We start from the raw sequence: 24,383 nt of genomic DNA, 5'->3' as shown, positions 1-24,383 counted from the left end.
CGGGCGGGAGCGCCGCCGCACTTCCCAAGCGGCGCACTATCCAGTGCGCCACCAGGCCGGCCCCCATGGTCTTCAATCATTCCTCATTCTTGCCCTCCCCAGGCTCTCTTTGCAAACTAGCACATGTCCTCTGGCAAGCTGAGCGAGCAGTTGGCTGTCTCACCAGCCATCTGTTGCTGCTCCTCGTCTGGGGAGGAGCAGGTTAATGCTTTGGCTGATTCTCAGTCACCTCTTCCACAGCGTGTCTACTCCTACCCAAGTTGCAAGCTACAGCTGCACATACCCATCTGTGCCTCAGTCTCTTGCTCTGTGGGACAGAGATAACAGCACTCAATTCCTGGAGCTGCTTGTTGAGAGAGAAACCACTCATTTAGGATGCTCTTGGGTCTGCTGGCCATTGAGCACAAGCAGCGTCCGCTCCCTTTCCTGTGCTCACGCTCCCTGGGACAGGCCTGGGAGGCTATTCCCATTTCCTGCCTGGATTCTCAAGGGCTCGACAGGCCTCTTCCCTTGTGTGTGGAGGGTTTGTTTGTGTTTATTTCCCTGGCATCTGTGTCCCTTTGTCAGCCTACCTGATAGCAATCTAAAATGAAATGGAGAGAAGAAACATTTGTTGGCAAAGATTTCAGCAATATAAAAGGCAATAGGAGGAACAAAGAACCAAGTCTGGGTGCAGAGATAGGCACATTCTGAATAACAAATAAGAGTGTCATTTAGTTGCTATGGCAACGTGAGAAACACAATGAAAACAGCAGCTTAACTATGTCCCCTAATGATGAATGGGCACGGCCCTTTGAAATACTGAAATACTGATCACACCGATTCCCTCGGATCTCGGCACACGACTCCCTTCGCCACCCCACCTGATACTCCATGTCGTAGCTGGGCAAGATGATCCGCCCATGTTTCCACTCGCTGCCCTGGTCCTCACGGATGACCCAGAGGAGCTTGCTCTCCTGGCTGGCTTCCCGCACCACCTGCAGCGCCACCCCGTGGCCGCCTGTGGCTTGGTACTGGAACTCCATGCACACCGGGCTCCGGGGCAGGTGGACAGGTGGGCTGATGAGCCGCGCGTACTGGCCCTCTCTCCGGCCGTCACTCTGCAGCCGCAGGAAATTCTTGTCATCTGGGGGGAACAAACCCAAGCAGAGTTTCTTGGTAAATGCTTGGCAAAGACACCAGTTTGCAGCTGTGGCCCCACAAGGGAAAAGATGGGACTGGAGTTTGGGTGTTGTTTGTTCATTCATGTCCTTGTTCTCCAGGCTCTGTGTCCCTTCCTTAAGGCTCCTTTAGAGCCTTGATTCCAACGCTGTGTCCTCTTGAAGCCCTTTCTTGGGTCTCTAAGCCAAATCAGTCACTCCCACCTATTTCTCTGTGTTGTTCTCTTTGTATTTATTTCATGCACAGCACACGGCGCAGGCGGCCTTAGGTCTTGGCTGGATGAAAATGTGCCTGTCTCCTTTCCCTGGCTCCTGAGAGGCTAGACCCATGTCTTAGTCATCATTGGTTTACCCAAAGGGCCAATGCAGTTTCATGAATAGTTGCCAGGGATGAGGTGGCTGCCGTATTGGAAGGTGACCAGCCAGGTGGCTTATGCTTCGAGCCATTGTCGTCTCAGCTGGGCACTGTCCAAATGGAAGACATTTAAAACCTCTGTCTCCACCAGTGCTACTAATTGATGGTTGGACTCTAGTGACTGTGACTCAGAAACTCAGTGTCAGCTTCAAGCAGAACAGGGGGTGGTGGCTGAGTAGGGTGACTTGGGGCTGACACTCCACTCCCTTCTCTATCCAGCCTAAGGAGGCCTGAACTTGGCCTTTCTCAGACAGCCAGGCACACACAGCTCCAATGGTAAAGGTGCTGTCATTACTATTAACAAAGACTATGTGTTTCGCAGAGAATATACATGTTCTGGGAAATTAAGTGTTCACCAGTCCAAATGTTTGGAGAACAGCCCTTTTGGCTGGTTGGTTTCAAACATATCAGATACTTATGCAGAAGAGCGAGTTCTCGTTACCATTGGCAGACCCCACGCCTTGCAAACACAGGTGTGGGGATCCTGCAATTCCAACTTGTGCTGGAGCATTCTGGCCACTTGTACAGAGAGCAGGGTGGCTTTTGAGGAGAGATCTTATTACCTCTTTTTGGCCCTGACACATGGGAGCATCTTATCCTGAACACTTCTGCAATATGGCAGGGACACTTTTCACTACATACCTAGCATGGAATGTGGGTGCATCAGACGCCTTAGAATCATGTTAATGTGATGCATGTTAATCTGAGACACGTGCACAGAGCTTTCTTACTCAACACCCTAGGTTTGTCAGGGAAGGACAGCCTAAGACTCCAGAGCCCTGACTCATCATGACACTCCTGGGACCACTGGTTAATGCTGTTATTGCTCCCACTGACACCATCTTTCTAGCTGAGAGCTGAGCTTGTGACAGACATCCCACCAGTGGCCCACAAACAGCTCTTTCCTACCCTGGCTGTCTCGCCCACTCCCTGGATCCCCTAATACCCTTGCTTTTGGACTCTTTGGGATTATTGCTTCAGAAGCTATCTTTCCCTGAAATCAAATTATATCAGTTTAGGATGCATATGTGGGATTTCAGTTGGTGCTTCCTTAACCATCCAGAGCCACATCTACAGATCCCACAGCATGTGACCTCTTCAAGGCCAAAGTCAGCACAGATAACTAAAAGGCAGCTGTCTACAGAAGGGAATTTAAATGGTGGTCTGCCGAGGGAGGAGATATGGATGCCACAACCAGGCACTCAAATATCTTCTAAACCTACGCTTCCTCTATCAGATCTCATTACTACTGCGATTAATGATTATAATTATAACTCATATTTGCATAATGCCGAACAGGTTACAAAGCATGTTCGTATGCATTATTTCATTTCATCCTTGCTATACGATTGCTTACTAACCTTACTTCACACGTGATGAAGGAACTGGGGCTCAAAAAGTTTAACGTGACTTGCTCAGGGTAGAGAGGCTAGTAAGACAGTGGAGCCCAGACTTGACTGCAGGTTGTCCTGCCTTCGTGCAGTAAGCTCTTCATTTCAGCTGCACCGCAGGTACCTTGCCCAAGTCCTTGCAATCAATCACACTCTGTTTGAGGCAAACTGGCTTCCCTCCTGGCCCATTCCTGCCTTTCCTCCTCTTACCTATAATTCCTCGCTTCCCCCACCACTCCACCTATCCCATCTCTTTTGCTGGTTCTCCTCCTAACCATGCTGGCACACGCAACATGAATCTCCCTCCTCTCAATCAATCCAGCATTTACTGACTGTACCCCTGATTTTTACTTGTTCTTATAAGGACTTGAGACCATTTTCTGTGGATTTCAGCAGGTAACCACCCCCTGCCTGTCACGATAATTTAACTGTTCTATGTGTGTCTTTCTTATTGCCCCGGTTGGTTTGTAAGGTCCTGGTCTACACATGTAAGGCTTAGTACTGCCTCTTCTCCCTGTCCCTAGATAATGCCATATATATGCCACTACTCAAGAAAATTTTGTTCCCTGAATGAATGAATGAGCAAATGCATGACAAACACATGGGTAAAGAATGATATAAGGTTATACATTGGCCCTCCATATTTGTGGGTTCTGCATCTGCAGATTCAACCAACCAAGGATGAAAAATATTTGAAAAAACCCCAAAACAATAAAAAGTAACAACACAGCAATAAAAAAACCAAATAAAAACCAATACAGTATAACAACTATTTACATGACATTTACATTGCATTAGGTATTATAAGTCATCTAGAAATGATGTAAAGTATATGGGAAGATGTGCACAGGTTATATGCAAATACTATCCTGTTCTATATGAGAGACTTGAGTATCCATGGATTTTGGTATCCACGGGGGGTCTTGGAACCAATCTTCCCCCACCTCACCCCCAATTCTGAGGGATGACTATACATCGGAAATGAGGACAGAGGGAGAATCATCCAGCCTTTGGTAATCCCCCCGATTCATATAATCCCTTCACAATTCTCTCCACCGTCCTGAGCCAACAACAGCCCTTTTCAAAGGTGAGGTGAACTAATAATAACGGGGTGGCCTGTGGAAGCACCCAGTCCGCTGAGACACCAGTGAGAACCCCCCAGTGCTCCCATGCTCCTGGTAATTTCCAAGCCCTTACTGTTTCCACCTCATATATAAAAGAAACCAGATTTCAGAGACTTATTATCCAGCCTTCTTCCTTCACAGTTTCACAAATAAGACCCACTTGCTGCCTGAAAATTGCTTGGCAGAAATTCTGCCACTTGTGTGAATTTACATTCTTAAGCGGCAGGGGAATCATAGCATAAAGGTTAGAATTTGGTAAGTAAAATGTGCGTGGAGGTGTTAAGAGCTGGGCTGACTGGATTTCATCTGGGTCTGTTCGATTTACCCACCCTGTTACTAACACTCCAGACACAACGAGGCCCAAGGTTGCACGGACTGCCTCTTCCAGGGCCTGGGCAGCCCCTTCGGCTCAGCTCCCCTTCCTCCTCCTCTCCCCTCTCGCTCCCACAATAAGATGATAATCACTAGGGATGATTTAAAGGGCCACTGCAAGACCAGGGAGTTAATGCTAGTGGCGTGCTAAGCACGAGCAGCTGAAGGATCATAATTCAGCGCTGACGTCTGAGCTAATCCACTAGTTCGCAGAATCTCCAGACAAGCAGGCCTCTGCATTTCACTTCGTTAAATCATTTGTGCCCCACTTGTCTGTTAAGTGCTATGAGCTCCAGGGAAGAAAGATGATATGTAAATTTAAGGAATTAGCAGTAGACATCAGTCAGAGAGACACTGAGCTGCAAAATGTCCCTGCCTGTCACTGAGAGGCCTGATTAGAACCAGAGACATCATGAAGGAATGACTCAGACCAGGAAAAGCCCCAGGAAGAGCTGAGAAAAGCAGGTGGAAGATAATTAACAAATTGAGCACTTACTAAGTGCCAGACATTGCACTGGAGGCTTTATCCAACTTATCTGATGTAATCTTTCTATTGTTTGAAAATAAAATCAGTATTATTTCTTCCATTTTTACCAAAAAAGAAACCGAGGTTCAGAGAATTGAAGTAGTGTGCCCAAGACCACTGCTAGAGAGTGACAGAAGCAGGACTTGAATCCTGATTGGACTCAGCAAACTTGCCAGAGCATGGCCTCTCATATGGATTGGAATCCTGGCCTGATGCTCACTAACCTTTCAAAGGCTCAGTCTTTCCATCTGTAAAATGGATATAACAAAGTTATGACTGCACAGGGTTGCGGGAGGAGTAAGTGGAATGAGCCTGAGCTTTGCACAGTAGCAGGGACACAGTGAGCACTCAATAACAGTTATTACTACTGCTACTGACACTATACACACTGCCTCCTATGCTTGCCTTTATTTTATTTTGAAAGGAAAGGGTAGAAAGACCACCAGTAACCTGGGCAGGCCAATCTAAGACTCAAAAAGAAGTATGGTTTGGCCCAAGGACAGTAAAGATGTTCTCTGGAATAAGACTAGTTCCCCAGATCTGCCCTAACCCCAGAAACCAGCCAGCCCCAAGCTGTCCATCATGCGCTGTTTACCATGTCTTTCGTGTCAATCTATGGTAGATGAAACAAAATATTACATGAGTGGGACATGCGTGGGACCTCAAGAGATCGTTCAGCGCAGGCCAGTCCTGCCTCCCAGAGGAACCATGCTGAAAACATCCCCGAGAACAGCTGTCCAACCTTTGCTTTAAGTTCTCCAGAGAAGGAGTTTCCATAAGCTACATTGGCAATGCATTTTCTAAGTCACAATCCTAACTGTCAGGAACTTCTTTTTTAAAAAATTTTTAATTTATATTTTGAATTGGTTATGAATATTCATGGTGTACAGAGCAAATTGTCACCACTTGTGCCTAAGATGTGATGGTCAAATCCATACTGGCAGCATGCCCATTACCACAAATTGAGATTATACCCTCTGTCTCCCACCCGATTGCCCCCCAATTATCCCCGACCCCCGTCCCCATCCCCCTTTCCCCACTCCACCTTGTATCTGTAAGTATGTTCTCTCCCTCTGCAAGTGCAACGCCTCACTGTGGTCTTTCTTTCCTACGGTCAGGAACTTCTTAAATTCAGTTTTAAGTTTTCCTGCTGTCATTGAGACACATTTCCTCCTTTATCCCTGATGGAGCATAGCCAGTTTCTGTCCTCTGACTTAGAAACAGTTTCACTTGTGAAGAATTAAGACCTTTAGAGTTCACTTCCTCAGGAAACACAACCCTTGCCCCTTTACATGTCCACTTTCCAGGGCTCTGGTTACAGTGGTGGGTCTCCACTGACCCCTCTTCCACATTAAATGTTTCCTCTTTTTAGGTCACGGCACCCACACATAGATATTGGGATTGAACACGTGTGCCGCAGCAAAGTTTGTTTTTCTGGGATATCCCAGTTCCTGGCCCACGACTGCCAAACACTGAGGAAGTTCTAAGTGCACAGTGGCTGTCGACTACTTGGTAAAGAAAAGGGTGGGCATGGAGTGGGGGTGGGGGGCTACTTTACTGATTTACTTGGACCCAAAGGAAAATCCTTCTGGATTGTCAAGAAGTTGCTGGAACGTGGCAATGGACCAGCCCTGCCTGCTGGAAGCCGCCCCCTTGTACTTGTAGCTGATGGCTGCGATGCCGGCAATGGACGGCTTCCAACAAAAAGACAATGGAGAGGAAATACGTTCAGTTGCTGAAGAGAATGAAGAAATAATGTCCCAGAGATACAATCCTTCTCCTCCTGGACCTGACATATTTGGGAGGCATTTTGCTGGGTCCTTGACTCAAAACATCTGTCGTTGCCAGTGACAAAGGAAAAACAATCACACGGGAATGAACAACAGGAGTTCAAAAGGGTGGGGGAGGGGGCAAGTGCAGAGTACAGGGTCGTTCAGGCATTTTAACCTGCTGCTGTCTCTAGAAAGGGTCTCTTGATATTTACCTGGCGATTTACGGCCACATCTGGCTTGAGCTGCTTAAGTGTCATGTGAACACGTGACTATGGTTGGCCCAACAGCAATGGAATCAATTGTGTCTACACCTTACCAAACCCTGAAATAAATCACCAGCTTGATCCTCTTGGCTATCACAAAGCCAAATGCACCATCTGTCCAACACACACATCTCCTGGCTAGCATCTTGCCCTCCTACTAGAACAACCATCTGAAAGAATATTTAGTGCTGCAGGAGATGTAGTCTCTTTGTATAGGTCATGCTTAAAACATGAGTCAGCCCCTCAGCTGGCCTCCCAAGGTCAGTCTATCTCTGCTAAAGTCCTCAAATTAACAACCAGTTAAGGGAAACATTGACTTTGGATGAACTCATCAGGATGTTCTTAAGGTTTACAATAGACCATTTTGTGGATACTGGAGGTTTCAGGCCTGGTCTTTGCAGGAATCTACCTAGAGCTGTGTTTTGGTATCCCAGCTTTCAGGAAGGTTTTGCCCTTGAACTCAGCCAATTATGACTTTCAAAAAAAAGAAATAGCTTCTCTTCTCTACTGGTGTCTTTTCTACAAAGCCAGAGATGTTTTCCTACCTTCCTTAAGGAAGGGCCTCTATTCTTTCCTTTTCTAGCTGAAATTGTTCCTTGAATGTTGCCTTTCTTTTAGGCAAGCTGTTCTTTAATTATCTATCATGGACCACAGCCCGAGAAGTTCCTGTCTCTGTATTTGCAGTGTCTGTGCACCAGTCAAGCCACAGCAACCTCTTTCTAAAGACAATTCAACGTAAGACCAACCCAGTATCTGGATTGTTTGCTATCATTGGTCCCACCTGATCGTTTGATCTCAGAGAGTTGCTTTTTAATTCAGAATCACAGCTAGTTCACTGTCAAAATTCAAGCTCATCATAAGCTCACTTGTCAATAATTTCCTTTGATTTCTCTACAAGAAATCCCACCACACCCACCCACAGTTCACTTAATCCTCTCATGTGCATGTCCACGGTGAGTCACAGCTCTGGTCTTCACTCTCGTGGAGTTTATTCAATGGCCCAAGCTGCATCAAGACAGCCCCAATGGAGTGAACAAGTCTACCACCGACATTAGAAGGAATAGTCGCCATTTGTAAAATTTGAATATTTCAGAACATTAGGATTCTTGACTTACTCCCACTTGAGCTCATTTTTGAACCCAGAGTTAAGGTTCTGTTCTCGCAATCCCATAAACATGCAAGCTAGGCAGCCAAAGCTCTGTCCTTTCACAATGGCATGCTATTCCAAACAGGCTGTGCCTGTTTTCTTTATCTCACTTCCATAATTTGAAGTTATTGCAATGAAGTAATACTGTAATCATACTTTACAAGGTCAACCAGCGTAGAAAAGAGCTCACATTTAAGCATACCACACGCTTGAAGACTCTGAAGCTGACCTGGTATAGTACCCTTTATCTCTAGTCTTCTTGTCTCATTCCTGACAATAATAGTAATAAAGACTAAAGAACAATAGCAATTATTATTATTGGTATTAGTATTTACTTAGGATGTTCATTTTGATTGACCAAAATAGTTCCTATACCATTGAATGCTATATTACTTGTTTACTTTACTATGGTTGCTCAGTGAAGTACAAAGACACTGTGATAAAAAAAATACCAGCCACTGAACACTCCCATCAAGGGATCATAGAAAAGACACATCTCTCTCTAATTACTTGCTCCTTTGCTTACGCCTAACCAGGGAACGAAAGCATCAGTAAGGGCCCCAAGGCTCTAGAGCAGTGCTGTCCAATACAACATGTGATGAAGGGTATGTTCTATATGTGCACTGGCCAATACAGTGTGGCTACTGTGTCCTTAAAGTGTGACTATTGCAACAGTGGAACTCAAGTTTTAGCTGTAGAAATTTTAATTAGTTCTAATTTAAATGTTTAGCCACCGCAGATAACCCTATCACCTCAAGGAGTTTTTGCTTCATTCCTTTAGACCTGAGTCTGAGCATTCTCGAAATTCTGTTTATGATCAAAGCACCAGAGAATGTCTGTAGAAAATATGTCAGCTCCGACTGAGGGAGACCTTTTCTACATCGTTGTGGCTCCAGAGAAAAGGCAAAGGGGCTTCTCAAAGAACGTGGGGCAGTTTCCTCTACAACCGCCAGGGGTCACTGAGTTGAGACAGGGTTCCCAGGGGCCGGTATGAACACACTCCAGGCAGCTAAGCCACAGCAACGGGCTAAAAAAAGAAATTCAGAGTGGCTTGAAAGACTATCTTGAAAAAACAAAAACAGTGGAATGAAACCAGTGGGTGTCTTGTCAGCCTTAAGCAACCATTACCGCTAGCCAAAAAACAGAACTAACTGCTTACTTAAAAGGAAAAAGAAAAGGGAAAAAAAAGAAAACATGAGAAAACAACTAAATCAGAAAATATTTAAGGAATGTAAGTATTTTCCACAGACACTTGTGATCAAATTGCCTGTGTAGGATATTTCAACATGGTTATTTCCTCTCGACTTTCCTCGCTTCTCTTTAGCCCCGCTCCCTCTACACTTGCACCACCTTTCTTAAATTTAATTACTTCTGTTTACCTCCCTAATGAGGGGTGAAAGCATGTGGCACGCTTCTTGTAAGGAGCAGAACACTCTCCTGTTTGTGGAACGGCCAAGGACGGGTGACACCGCCAGCCTCAGGTTGACCTGGGAGGCGCCACCACTCTGAACCCATTAGCGTTTGCCCTGCCCCTAACCGAGCACAGCTGTTTCCTTTCTCCCAACTGCACCCCTCAGGGCCCCGATTTGTGAAGAAGAAAGGACCACCCTGAACAGAAAGGGCTTTCTCTCCTCTCCTGCTTAATGCCCAATATCGAGTTTTGTAAGGAGAAGGAAAATGGGAAATACAGAAAACGGTTTTTAAAATCATCATCAGATGGAACGAAGGGCTCTCAGAACAATACTAGGCTTTTGTTTCCTGGAGGCAGGTTACAAGTGCCACTTTTCCCAACTTCAGGGATTCCTCTGGAGGAGGAAAATAATTATTTTCCTTCTTGGTATCTTAAGGGAGAAACAACATTAGATCTAGCAGTTCCTGATGGCCCTCATTTTCTCTCTGTCCCCATCCATTCAGCCAAAGGTTGGAATTCTGCCTGCTTTGTGAGCTCGCTCTGACAAGCCCTCCCACACCGCGGGGTGCAATGAATCAACTGGAATGAGGACAAAGACTAGAATTCCCAACCAGTAGCAAGGGTCAACTGATAGGGCATTCAGGTGAGGACAGGACCGAGGAGGATGTGGTGGAGGCAAACAGGCAAAGGGACAGAGGTACAGGCCGGGGTCACAGGGAGGAAACTTAAGATCTTCCAGAACTGTCACTTGCTAATTGGTGGCCTTGTAGCCTGGGCAGGGCTGGCCTCAGACACTTTCAGAGAAAATTTGCTTAGAAGAGTACAAGGGAGGAGGCCAGAGTTCTTAGAAAGAACATGAAGAGAGATATTGAATAAGAGCCAGTGCATCTCCCCACCGCCTTTATTCAAAGTGCCTCTGCCGGGCCGAGCCCGTGGCGCACTCGGGAGAGTGCAGCGCTGGGAGTGCAGCAGTGCTCCCGCCACGGGTTCGGATCCTATATAGGGATGACTGGTGCGTTCACAGCGCTCACTGGCTGAGCGCGGTGCGGCCGGTCTCAAAAAGGACAAAACAAACAAATAAAAAAAAAACAAAGTGCCTCTGCCAAGCTGCCCGTCTGCACACACCTCACAGACACACACACCCATGCATAGAAACCACAAACCCACACTCACCTAGACACCATGTATACACACGCATGCACACAACCCACCAACCCTCTTCACATTCAGATAAAAGGTGGGGGTTGGGTAAAACCAATTAATTGGACCCAGTCTCAAAGGAGAGGAAATGAAATGAAAAATCTAGGCTGGGTTATAAAAATAAGTATTTTTTTCCAACATGCAGGAGGCTCATTATATTAATTAAACATTATTGCAGTGAACAAGTGGGGGGAGGGTGATTAAGGCTTGGACTGGGGTAAGTGTTCGCTCCTGCTGCCTGAGGCCCTGGTGATCTTCAGATATTAATCTCTCCGAGCACTCAACTACTGAAGAGATAAACACTTGAAATATGAAAATGTTTTTCTCCAGAGCAGATGCTGTGACCCTCTGGGAAAGCAGTGCAGGCTGTGTCAGGAGGCTGGCCTGAAGTGCTCTCCTAGTGTCTGTCCCACCGCTGTTTCCTGGGGACAAGGGGCACAGACAGTAGTTGGGGTGAGGGGCAGGAGAGCAGCTCTGGGGAGGCCTGCAGTAGGGGAGGCCCCGTCCCCCTTTTATTTTCTCGTCTTTCCCCCTTGTACCCTGGCAACTTTTGATCTACCAAATTTCTGGAATTAACCCCTTTCCTCTCAAATGATTATGGAGGTGTAAGGTCCAGGCCAGAGGTGTAGGAAAATTGGGAGCTACTGTGTGGTGTGCTGGAGCCAACTTGTACCAGCTTGTGAGAAACACTTTAAAAATTTTCTGGAATTTTGCAAGCCAGTTGTTAAATATAATCATTGTTAAACATTAAATCATATAAAGTTAAAACTCAATAAATTATATTAAAAACCAAAGGTAATGAATACTCAAACTCAACACTTCTTCGTTATTTTAATATATTTTTCCCAGTATCTATGCTCTTGCGATTATTTGTAGCTAGTGTATCTGCAGGATGGAAAACCCCCCACATAGTGCCTTATTACTGCACTGCCCAACTCCACCTCCAACTTTGTTATGTTGGTAGCTTGAATTGAACCATGGTAAGAATATTTATACCACTGAAAGTGGCAAACATTATAAAACAGGTTTGGTTGTTTACCAATCCCTGCAAACCTGTTGTTAAACATTTACCAAAACGCCACTGTTGAAGGAAGTGACAGTGGAGACAGAAGACAACTCTTGCTTCCATTCCACTGTTTAGAAGGGCTATGGGCAACACTTCTCTACTGGAAGTCCCAGGAGGCTTCTGCACGCTGGCTCTCTGAACTAAAAGGGTGGGCCCAACAGTCTTTCAAGGGCTGGCAGCACCACTCTTGCAGAAGCCAAGTGCCGGCGGCTCTGCTAGACACCCGTGGGTGTGGCAGGATTTCAGCCCCTCGATTTGGTTTGCTGCAGAAATGATGACACCCTCAGAGAAGTATCAGTCAGACTCAAGGCCACTGGTTACCCAATGAGCCATTTTAGGAACAATACCCAGCTCCAAGTTGACAAGAGGCTCTGTGATGGTGACAGCCAGAGCTGGCTAGGGGAACAAGAGGACATTGACTCGCCCCATCTCCTAGGACCTCTCAATTGCTCCTTCTTTCTTAATCTGCTTTCTTTTTTCTTGGCCTCCCTCTCTCCTGTCCTGCTTCCAGGCTGTGCTGTAATCACAAGAGAGGGCTGGGAACCACCAACTGGCTTTTCTGTGAGGTGACGTCTTGAGCAAAGACTGTGGTGGTTTGTGGGCAAAGAACAGAGGATTGCTGTGCGGTGGGAAGCTATGAAGCTTGGAAGGGAGTCTGGGCTGAGGAACAAGGAGCAGGCTAGTCTTAGCTCTTCTTTCTCTTAACTCCTTCGCAGCTGGCTTACCTGGAAACGTCTGGTCGTTCGGGCTGGAGCTGCTGGTCCAGGTGCTTCTGAGCCACTTGGCATGATCGTATATCCAACCGCAGGGCTCCTCAGGGAAATCAAAGTTGCAATTGAATCCTGAAGGGAGCTGCAAATCTTTGTCTAAAAGGGAGGAAAAAATAACTCAAAGGAAGGCAAATGAAACAGGTTCAGAGAACAGCCACAGTGGTGCTGTTTAAATGGCTGGCGAGGCCAAAGTGGAGAGCAGAGAAAGAAGTGGCCCCCTCTGCTTATTCATTCAACTCATCTTGGCGATCGCCGGCTTTTGGGTCAGCCTTTGGTCTCATCCTTCCCAGGCATGAAAGCCAAGTCTGCCAGTGGTTTCCATAGTAAGCAATTATAAATGAGGCCACCAAATGGCTTCAGGCTTTAATCAGCTTCTGCTGTCCACCTCGGAGAGCCGACAAATGTGAAAATTGCAGTTTCCTCAATGCCAGAGAAGAATGTCTCCCCAGTGCCTCAGTGGAAGGCTGGCTCCCAAAAAAAGTGTTATCTCATCTCCTGCCAACCTGGCTCTCAGAAGTGATGGAGCAACCCATTAGCATCCAGAGAGGCCGAAATGCCTGGGAGGTTCTGGCCCATGAGGAGCAAGTGGCCTCAGAAACAAGGAAGGCTTGTTTGCTCCCCTTCACCTCTTTGTGATACGTCTCTTATTTCAGAGGACGGGGACAGTTGCCATCTCCATGGGGAGGTATTACCAGGCGGGGAATTTGGCAGGTTAGGGGCAAAAGGAAGGGGCCAGACCAGCCGGCTGCCCAGCCCAGTGCTGATCAGGAGGAAAAGTAATTCACATTTGTGCTGAGGCCTCGAAGGCCAGGGCCTCATGGAAATCTGAGAAGTGACTACACAATGGCCTGTCCCATCTGCATTGGTGGTTCACCTGCCTAAGCCAGAAGACTGAATCAAGGTAGTTTCTTTGGAGATTCCATCCAGCTCCAAAAACCCAGTATGAGCTGGTGCCAAATATGTGAGTAAGTAAGGGTGGCGTGGAGGTGGAGAAAGAGAGGAAACAGGAACCCAAATTTGGATGCATGCTGGCAGTGGCTGCGGAGACAGCGGAAAAGCACTGGCCGATGCTGGTGGCAGAGGAGGAAGTGGGGTCTTTGGCCTTCTCACTTCCCTTCCCAGGGTTCCCAAAGAGGAATTTCCGTGGGGAAGGCTTAGAATGCAGGTTAAGAAGTCTAAAGGGAACAACAGACTAACAGAAACAAATTGCTCAGCAAGAGGGTGAGGGGGGCTCACCTCTAGGAGGACAGGGCAGTGCTGACCTTGGAGGCAGGAGGCAGACTGCCACCAGACCCTGTTTGTACCCCCTTCCCAATAGAGAATAGTTAATGTTTGCCTATCCCCGGCCAAAGTCAGTGTGAGTGGAGAAGGAACACATGGAATCTATTACAGAAGCATCAACCTGTGGCTTGGAAAAGCCAGCCCTTAGCCTTCGCCATCCCCTTCTGCTGACAATTTCTGAATTTCTATTTTTCCATTCAAAATATGGGGTAATTCAATATACCATCATTCCTCTCTAATGTTTACATGCATACTGTATCCCAGGAACCAAATTCCACAAAAAGATCTTTTGCAGAAAAAGAGAAGAGAGGAACCATCAAAGAAACCTCAAATGAAACATACTACCGTAAACAGGAAAATTATATTAAAAATAAACTGAAATTTTGCAGCAAAATTTCCTAAATTTCCTTTGGATTGTCATTTAGATAGAACTCCCACCCCCTGTCCCCCAACAGGCTAGCTCTGCGAACCCAATACCTTATATTAACTCCCTATGCATTCCACTTTTGGCTCTCAAGCTATCTTAAACATGTCTCGGAAGATTCTCCAAGACTTCCCCATCTCTTCATAAAGCAAAAACAAGTTCATTAAAATGTCAGAATTCTGTATTCAACTAATCCTGACCAATAGTGTCCCCCACCCACACAATACGCAAAAGCACATTCCCAAAAGCATGTGCATTGAATTATCATTTTTCAGTCATACAACTTCAGCATTTAGTTTTGGCTTTTCTCCCACTCTTCTTTGTAGCCATTTCTTGGAGCCGTCCCCTCCATTCGCACAGTTCCTCCTACTGTCAAAAGGCTGGGTGTGCAGGTTCCACGGACTTCGCCATCTATGTCTTTATGTCTCTGTCACTTCTCAAGTCTCTTCGCCAATCTTCCCTCATTTTGATTAATAAGCATTTAGTAATGATCAATAATTTACTCTAAATTGAGGCTGTCAAGCTTAAAATTCTAGCCCCAAATGCCAGGTGTTTCACAATTTGTGGTTTATTAGGAACGTCCTCATACTTGGTGACCTTAACAGTATGATTTAAAATGCAACTTACTTTTGGGCTCTGCCAATTATTATTTTTAATCTAACTTGGATATGCTTCAAAGATAAAATGAAAGGAAGACAGATCTCCCATGTGAGGAGACTGATCCAAAACTGCGGAGCCCCTGAGTTTTGCAGGAATAGCTCAGGATGCCTTTTCACTCTTCTGCTGTTGTCTCTGATCTGCACTCAAGTCATAGAAAACGTGATACACTATCTTAGAGTCATCGTGGTTATACTTCCTCAAATCAGTGGCGGTGGAAGACACAGGGAGATGCAAGTAAGCCATGGTTAACTGCTGAATTAACCCTACTGTCGTGCTCCGTGGACCAAATCACCCAGGTGATTGCCAGATCTTCACTTGACTGTACCATGGAGACACAGCTTAACAGGAACAACTATCATAGCTGTGAATTGTAAGGATGAGAATGGCTTTCCTTTAACAGGAGAAGCAAGGTGGTAAGGACTTAACCGTGAGCCTTCTCAAAGGAGGAGTTCTCTTTGGAGGCACCTCTATCTCAGCTGATGACCAGTAGGTTCACACCCATAGGGCTGTAGTAGTTGTTACAATATCTGAATGCTTCTAGATTGGTTGTAAATTGCCACTCCCCCAGCCCCTAAGTACCCATACCTCCCTGACTCCTTCCCTGAGACCCCCTGGACCTCTGACCCAGGGGTCTCCAGGTACCTGCCCAGCCACAGGCCAGGCCCCACTCCGACTGGTCGGCACCATGCCATCCCAGATGCAATATGACTCTCAACCCGATTCTTACCATCCTCAAAGCTACAGTTCTCCCCACACTCCGTGGCCTCCTCGTCAATGGGATATGGGGTGGTGGTCTCTTCACTCTTCATGGTGGGTCCCAGCGTCTCTACTGTGGGCTTCGAGTCTGTGTAAAGGCAAGGGAAGAGAATGCTGCAGCAGCCTGCTGCAACGCAGCAGGAGAAAGATGCCAAAACCTAAGCTTCCTCTCTAAGTGTGGGGTTTTAGAGAAGGAAAACAAAGATACACATGTGTGGCACACAACCCCCAAGTCACCTCTGTGTGCCATCAATGGAGTCAGGAGCATTGCGTGTGTTGAATGAGCGTTGTCTGAACTGCAAAAACAATGACAGAGGCACAGACACAAACCCATGCTCTTTACTCTGCAGTGGAGGCCTTGAGGCCAGCACAGAAGTCCACGCCCCAGGGCAGGTTAAACCACATTCCGGGTATTCCGTTTAAGACAGAAGCATGAGTAACACACATACAGAAAGTGAATGATGCCCTCCAAAACTGGGTTGAAAATTCTTGGTGCTTAATGGAGTGAGCTTCTGTTAGGTGGGAAATGCGTCGTGTACTGCCCCATGAATGGCTGCGGGCGTGCCTTCCCTGCCACACCAGCCTTCACCTGGAACAACTTTCTCTTTACAGCCTTCTCTGAGTCAGATGGAACTTTTCTGAACCAAAGCCACCCTATAAGACCTTCTGACCTATGGGGCCTACCTATAATAACATCGTCAGAAGCACTATCCCCAAAGCCATAAGCAGAGCCCAACTGCTTGGAAAGCATGATCCCAGACATTGTCTTTGTGTTTGCACAAAACTGGATGGACTTACATGGATTTAAAGGGACTCAAACTATACTTGGTGAAAGTAATTCGGGGCTGTGCCTTTAGGTCAGGGTGCGGCAAATTCAAATGCTTCCTGGATCCAAACAGCTACTGTCCCGGAGGAAAGCAGACTAGGGGTTGGGGAGAGAGTAAGGAGTGGTAGAAGTGGTGGCAGAGGGCATCTTGCATGTCTCATTTAAAGGAGGCCATCAAGACTGGCTCTAGCAGATTGAGGCCCGGAGGCGAGGTGGCCCAGTATGCCCAGGTCTTCCACATTTTGCCCTCCCACAACAAGGCAAAAATCCCTAAGTAAAATCTCCAGACTCTTAAATGTTGGCAACAAATTCCAAATGTTATACATAGCAGCATGCAATAAAACCTGGCTAGCCCAAACCTGGCTGCAGGCAGTGGGTTTTGACCTGGGCTCTAGGTGATTCATTCACCCATTTATTCACTTCTTTACTTACTCACGCCAGTCATTCATTCAGCAACCATTTAGGGAATGAATGGAGCTGTGAGTCACGCCCTGGGTGGGGTGCAAAGGGGTTCTGGAAACGGCTGCTCAAGTCCATGTGTTCTGGGTGGCGTCTTCATCCCAGAGCCACCCTTCAACGAGAAGCCCTGAAGAAGCGGTGCATTGTTCCTCCTGCTTCTATACATGCTCCTTTGCACTATTGTGTGTGATTAGGCGCCTTTGTCAGGCACCCTTCAGGATACCACTTAATAAAGCCAGGAGCTGGAGGAAATTGCTAAATACGCTGAATAGCTTTTTCACGGTTGACTTCCCACCTTTCTGCTATTAAATACTATGCACATAACCTTTCATACTTTTTTTGCTGTGTCTGCCTCTTGCTCACAGTAAATAGCAAATAGCCTTGGAGCATCGTAATTTGTAAGTTCAAATTTGTCACTGTGTCATAGAATCTCAAACTCAATTGTAAAGCAAACTATGGGCGGCAAGGCAAGAAGTAATCATTTGAAACACAAACAAATGAACGAACAGGTGAAGCAGCCCCGTCCAATTATTTAGCTACAGAGCAACTCGACCCAGCCCATTATTTTTCCTCCTATCCTTTTGGGGTAAGAATGAAGAAGTGAAGCCAGGATGAGTCAGAGACATGGAAGGAAATTTGAAAAGTAAAAAAAAGCCACCTAAGGAGAACAGTTTCTGGAAATGGTTGGTAGCAAAATGGGCCAGGTGGTTGGTGGAGATAATGTCAAACCAGGGGCCAGCGAGGCGATGAGAGAGCAGGGAATGTAAACGAAAGTGGAGGAATGGCAGATGGCCTCTGTGCCCACTGTGTTTGTACTGGGCGCTTTGAGGTAACTGCCCATCAAACAGCAACGCCCCCCGAAATTAAAACCAGATGTCAGAGACTTCAAAGGGAAGGAGGCTGGGTAGAGGGTGACGTGCCTCAACTCTGATCTTCCAAGGAATGGCTAGGCAGGGCTTTGAAATGAGAAACCTGTGGCTGACCATTACCAGTGTGATCTGGGGCAGGTTAGAGTAGCGGGGAGCAAGAAAGGGAAGAGGTCATTAGCAACTGTCCAGCCGGTCATAAAGCAGGGCCAGACGGGGAGAGCATGGCACAGAAGGGCAAAGGACAGGAGGGAAGTAGGAGTTGGCCCCCTACTAGCTGAGTGACCTCTGGCAAGTGGCTTCCTCTCTCTGGGGCTCAATTTCCCTGCCTGTGAAAGAGGAGTTGGTCTAGATCTGTGATTCTTTTTCAAACCATAGGTCATACTCATCAGTAGGCTGTGGAATCAATTTAATGGGTCATGACTAGCATTTTAAAAATATGGGCTACAATATTTCAGAGTCACTTTGGGAACCTTTTGTTTCAGTTACATTTAAATATTACAACAGGTTTGCTAGGTGCCAGGCAGCAGTCTAAGTATTTCATATCCATGATTTTATTTAATCCTCATAACAATCTAAGGGGGTGTAGATTGACTATTGTCATGCCCATTTTTCAGCTACAATAACCAAGGCATCGAGAAACTCAGCAACTTGTCCGAGGTTATGCAGCCAGCAATGGGCAGAGGCAGGACTTCAACATGACAATCTGTCTCCAGAGTCCACGTACTTAACCATACCAGTACACTATACCCCAGATGCACACATGTGTGGGGGCTTGTGAATGAAGTGCGTTGTGATACAGATTTATTTTAAATTGTGAATCATGGTCAAAAATATTTGAAAGCCGCTGGTCTAGAAACTCCTGGATCCCCAATATTGCTAACCAGCTGATTCTAAAGTGGCCATAAATAAGCCAGCTTGAATTGGAGGGGAGGTTTTCAGTGACGGGACAGGTGACACACATTTAGTGGGCTGCAGGGAGCCTCAGCCTCCTTACTAAGATGTGTTTGTTGGGGCTGCCTTCAATTCAAAGGTGAGAGAGGCTAATTTGGGCTGGTTCCCAGCCTGCGTGCCTCGACAGGCTCCTCTGCACCAGTGTAGCCAGTACATAGGCAGCATTTTTCTCCTTGGGAGCCAAAGCCCTTCTCCAACATGCTGTTATTAATCCTTCATGCTATCCTGCTGGGGGAGCTGGTGACAGGTATGGCATAGACAGGAAAATGTGGATACCTGGGGCCCTGGGGGACACAGGCAGGACAGCTTGGCCTGTTGGCTGCTTCTGCTGGCACTGGGCTTGGGCCCTGAGCCCCCATTGGCTTTCACAAGCTCCTTTGGCAGGCAGTGAGTGAGCACCGGGTGAGATCTAGTGCCAGCTCTGCCAAGGGAGGAGGGCCGGTGCCCACAGGAAAGGTGGGGCCTGACTCAGAAGGGTAGGGCCCTCCCTCAGAAACAAGGAGGGGTGGGCACTCCCGCAGGCCTGTGCCACCTGGCGGGGGCAGGAATGAGCAAGACCCCTGCCACACACTGGGAAGAAGCCTTGTTCCCATCAGCTCCTCTGCAACAGGGTTCCTCCTGAGCAAATAAATGCCTTTTACAGATGTGGCTTCAAAATGAAAATGAAGTCTCTTAGCCACTGACATCTGGAAGCCAGATTCAGACATAAACCAATTACTTTATTATCATGAGGGGTTTTTTTCTTCCCTAAATCAACAGCCACAGCCCTCTGGCCTGAAGAGTCAGGGTCTAATTGAATTTGGGTGGGTGGTGTGTGGTTATGATTTGTTTTTGAGCGACCCTGGTCATCCAGTTCTGGAGAACTGAAATGATCCTTTAAAAAAGACAAAGCACATCACTTGAGAAATTGTCCCAAGTCCAGAAGCTGTAGTACCCATGGTCTGAGGCAGGAGAACACGAGAGGGGCTGAGGTGGACAGGGGTTTGCAGGGTTTCCAGCTGACAGGGCCTCAGCAGGGATGGCTGCCGCCTCCACCACCCTCCCAGGGCATCCCGGGATGCCAAGGTCACGAGACCATGTGAGTGAGACCTGGAGAGGAAAGCAGAGCCTTACCTGTCCAGTCACAGCCCAGCACCTCCAGCCGCATTCCGATCCCTGCCGGCGACCACCTTTCTGGATACACCCGCACATACTGTGCTGGAACGGGGTCGAACCTTCGGATGTCAGGGGTGTCGTAGTGCATGTTCCCTTCGAACAGCTGCAGGGAGACGGCCACTCAGCCCTTCCTGTGTGAGACTCCTCCCCCCTTGCCCTCCCCCCTTTCCTTCCCCTTCTCCTCCCCGCCCCTCATCCAACCGGGAAGGCAGCTGCATGGTTGATTTATGGTTACTGGGACATTATGATCCGTGGGAGCTTTATCTTCAGACCTAGGTTTTTATTCATTTGGAAGGTGGTTAGGGACCCCAAATTATGGTAAATAGGGAGCAGATAAAAGTGGCAGTTGCCAGGTTATATCTTTTATCCCAGGACTGAAACTGAGGACTCGGAGGAGAATTAGGCTTCAAATGCAGTTTAAGCTGAACATGGCCAGAGAGAAGAGAAGGCAATTTAGACCATTCTGAATTCCTCGGTTTACTGAAGTCTAGATTTAGAAAGTCTCAGTTGAAAGATAGTTCCCAGTCCACTGAGAGCCTGAAGGGAAAATGACCACCCTCTTTCTAGGCTAATGAAAAAGTCCTGTGGCCACACATTAATAGTTAGAGGCTGTTTTCCAAACCCTTGTTTACGGGAAGCAAGTTTGTCAAAAGCCCCAGTACAGAAAACTGATGGCGGTGGAGCTGCCCTGGTGGAAGCCAGTGGGGACCCAACACCTTGGAGCCACTCGTTTGGGGAAAGGGGGTGGCTAGGGCTGTGGCTGATTAGCCTGCAAGAATGCTGCAGGACCACCCTATTTTGCAGGATGCCCCAGGACCACAATTGCAAAAGGGGGCACTGTCTCAGGGAGGGCTGTGAGCCTGGCAAAGATCACTTCCTTTCCCAAGAAGAGCCAGGATCAGCGCTCCCTGGGGAAGCCTATGGTTCAACTTCTGACCCATCCACTGTGGGTTCCAGTTACAAGCCCTGAGACTTTCCAAGCTTCTGGAATTGTGAGCAGAGAGTTGCAATGCCTCCAACCCAGTCCTTGCCTCTGCGTTCAGAATAGAAACTGCTCAGCAAAGGTGGCTGACCAGAGACATGCAATACCCCCTTCATTTTTAGGGGCCCTGCTCTTCTGAGGAAAACAAGGGGTCACTTAGAAATGAGGATCAGAGGGCCTGGCTCACCAGGAGATTAGTCTGGAGAGGGACAGAGACATGATGATCCCTTCCCTTCTTGGGGCTCCTCATGTCCTGTGTCGGAGGCTTACCTTCACTCCTCTGATGGCAGAGGATGGGCTGTACTGGTCTAAGCTTTTCCCCAGCCTCAGTATGAGAGGCAGGAAAGATCTAAGCAGTCAAGACTAGGAAAATACAAAGGGGCACAGCAACTTTCAGAAAAACACAGTTATTTTTGGAAGAAAACCCCTAGTTTCTATAGTTTGGCCTCCAAAAACCACATCCCCTTTGGATGTCTGGCCAATTTCAAGGAAACTTTATCTGAAAGAAGGTATAAAGGGCGTTGAACTTTATAATAAGTCAGTGTTGAGCAGTGGTTAGATCTTTGGGATTTGGAGTCAGACTTATGGTTTCTGAATCATGGCTCTACCACAGGTAAACAGTGTGACCCTGGGCACGATACAAAGCCTCAGTTTTATCATCTTTAAAATGGGAGCGACTAAGGCATCTACCTTGTAGAGATGTAGCAGGGATTAAAAGAGAGTCTAAATAAGACATTTAGCATAATGCCTGGCACAAAGTAATCTCTCAACTGCCATTTGTTTTATTGGATTGCAGGGGTTTGGTGATAGCTATCAAGCTGGGAAATCAGCACCCCAATTCCCTGCACCCCACTTAGCTTCCCTTTGTGAGGTAAGCTTACAGAGGCCTGCAGGAACAGCCTACCTTTGGCTGCTGCGTCCTGGGGTCCTGGATGTATTCCCAGTCCTTGCCGTTGAGGCTGTAGGAGACTTTGAACTTGCGCACAAATGCCCTGGCTTCCACTGCGGTGATGCTGTCTCCTCCGCGGGCTCCCTGGATGATGATGCCTTTCACCGTCTTGGGTACTCCCAGGTCCACCTGAAGCCACTCCTCACCTGGCTGGGCCTGAGGGATCCGAGGGAACCAGCCCGAGCGGCTGCTGACCAGGCGGGCCACGCTGGGGCTCCACAGGTACTCGCGGGTGGAGGAAGCGGAGATCTGGGAATCTGCGATGAGGCCTGAGAGCATCCCCAGCATGTTGGAGCAGGGGGCATCTGTGGAGAGGGGAGGAAGATATAGGAGGTCATGGCCTACACCCCACTAACTGGGACACCCCCATTACTAGGGAGCTGCAGGAGAACCCAACTATCAAATACTTTACATCAACACTGATTTCTTTGTGTTTTGAGGTTGTATAGACTGTGGTTAAGAGCTTGGACTTGGAGCCAGACTCCCTGGCTTCATGCTCACACTGCCACTTACTAGCTGGATGACCTTGGGCAAATTATTTAATTGCTCTGTGCCTCAGTTTCCCTAGGTCTAAAGGGGAGCTAATAGCAGTGCCTGCCTCTGGGGGTTGTTGGGACTATTCTGTTAGTTACTATAGAACTGCTCCTGAAACAGTGCCTGGCGTATCTAAGTATCTAGTGGCTGTTAGCTGTTCATGCTTACAGCTATAACCAAGGATGCTCAGAATGAGTGTCTGCATATCCTTGTGGATGTCACCAGTCCCCACTAGCCCTCCAGGGAGGGTGCGCGCAGGGGAGCTCAGCTGAGCATTTAATTATTTCCTGGGTGATTGTTTGGTCAACTAGATGGAAACCTTTCTGGAGTCATTACTTCCACATGTGTTCTCATAGCTCTTTACTACTGTGGACCCTCCCCACATGCTGTTCCCACTAACCTAAATGCTCTTCCCCTCAGTCCTCACCAGACTAACCTTTACTCACCCCCAAGCTTAAATGTCACATCCTCAGAAAGTCTGTCCCCAAACTTTCAATGCACAGTCAATTAGGTCCCTTTGGTCACTCTTTCCCAGCACACCCTGTTCTTTTCCTTCATATACACATCTTGGTTCACAATTATCCAGTGCTTGCATGTGTTTATCATCTATTTTTAACCCACTAGCCTGAATGTTCAACAATGTCAGACACCTCATCTATTTTGTTCACTTCTTTACCTCCAGTTCCCAATGTGGGGCTTTGCACACAGTATTTGTGGAATAAATGAGTGAGTGGAGAATGTATGACTAAGTGATGTTGGGCAAGGCAGGGTCTATAGAAGTGTGCATTAAATACTTGCAAACCGAGCTATAGATAAGAAAGATCCTCCAGGTTGTCTCATTCAAATTACGTCTTAGGCTCTCTTCCTCTTTCAGCCCCTGCACACAGTGTGATTGTTCACTGGTTGGCTCNTTTACATCAACACTGATTTCTTTGTGTTTTGAGGTTGTATAGACTGTGGTTAAGAGCTTGGGCTTGGAGCCAGACTCCCTGGCTTCATGCTCACACTGCCACTTACTAGCTGGATGACCTTGGGCAAATTATTTAATTGCTCTGTGCCTCAGTTTCCCTAGGTCTAAAGGGGAGCTAATAGCAGTGCCTGCCTCTGGGGGTTGTTGGGACTATTCTGTTAGTTACTATAGAACTGCTCCTGAAACAGTGCCTGGCGTATCTAAGTATCTAGTGGCTGTTAGCTGTTCATGCTTACGGCTATAACCAAGGATGCTCAGAATGAGTGTCTGCATATCCTTGTGGATGTCACCAGTCCCCACTAGCCCTCCAGGGAGGGTGCATGCACGGGAGCTCAGCTGAGCATTTAATTATTTCCTGGGTGATTGTTTGGTCAACTAGATGGAAACCTTTCTGGGGTCATTACTTCCACATGTGTTCTCATAGCTCTTTACTACTGTGGACCCTCCCCACATGCTGTTCCCACTAACCTAAATGCTCTTCCCCTCAGTCCTCACCAGACTAACCTTTACTCACCCCCAAGCTTAAATGTCACATCCTCAGAAAGTCTGTCCCCAAACTTTCAATGCACAGTAAATTAGGTCCCTTCGGTCACTCTTTCTCAGCGCACCCTGTTCTTTTCCTTCATATACACATCTTGATTTACAATTATCCAGTGCTTGCATGTGTTTATCAACTATTTTTAACCCGCTAGCCTGAACGTTCAACAATGTCAGACACCTCATCTATTTTGTTCACCTCTTTACCTCCAGCTCCCAATGTGAGCTTTGGAGTGGAGAATGTATGACTAAGTGATGTTGGGCAAGGCAGGGTCTATAGAAGTGTGCATTAAATACTTGCAAACTGAGCTATAGATAAGAAAGATCCTCCAGGTTGTCTCATTCAAATTATGTCTTAGGCTCTCTTCCTCTTTCAGCCCCTGCACACAGTGTGATTGTTCACTGGTTGGCTC

General features: G+C 47.2%; 1 protein-coding gene across 1 annotated transcript; it reads right to left on the bottom strand.

The window, feature by feature from the left end:
• Positions 1-863: 863 nt before the first annotated feature.
• On the bottom strand, positions 864-22,234 carry LOC103582291 (neuropilin-2; the record flags this gene model as incomplete). The annotated part of the gene is made up of 5 exons (XM_008563932.1): positions 864-1,126; positions 12,573-12,713; positions 15,710-15,826; positions 19,957-20,101; positions 21,885-22,234. Coding segments are annotated over 5 exons (1,016 nt in total), but the record flags the coding sequence as incomplete, so codon positions are not given.
• Positions 22,235-24,383: the final 2,149 nt, after the last annotated feature.

The sequence above is a fragment of the Galeopterus variegatus genome, unplaced genomic scaffold (genome assembly GCF_000696425.1).
Source record: "Galeopterus variegatus unplaced genomic scaffold, G_variegatus-3.0.2 Scaffold15572, whole genome shotgun sequence".
NCBI classification, from domain to species: Eukaryota; Metazoa; Chordata; class Mammalia; order Dermoptera; family Cynocephalidae; genus Galeopterus; species Galeopterus variegatus.
The sequence above is the reverse complement of the archived record's forward strand: the minus strand, read 5'-3'. Positions and strand labels throughout refer to the sequence as shown.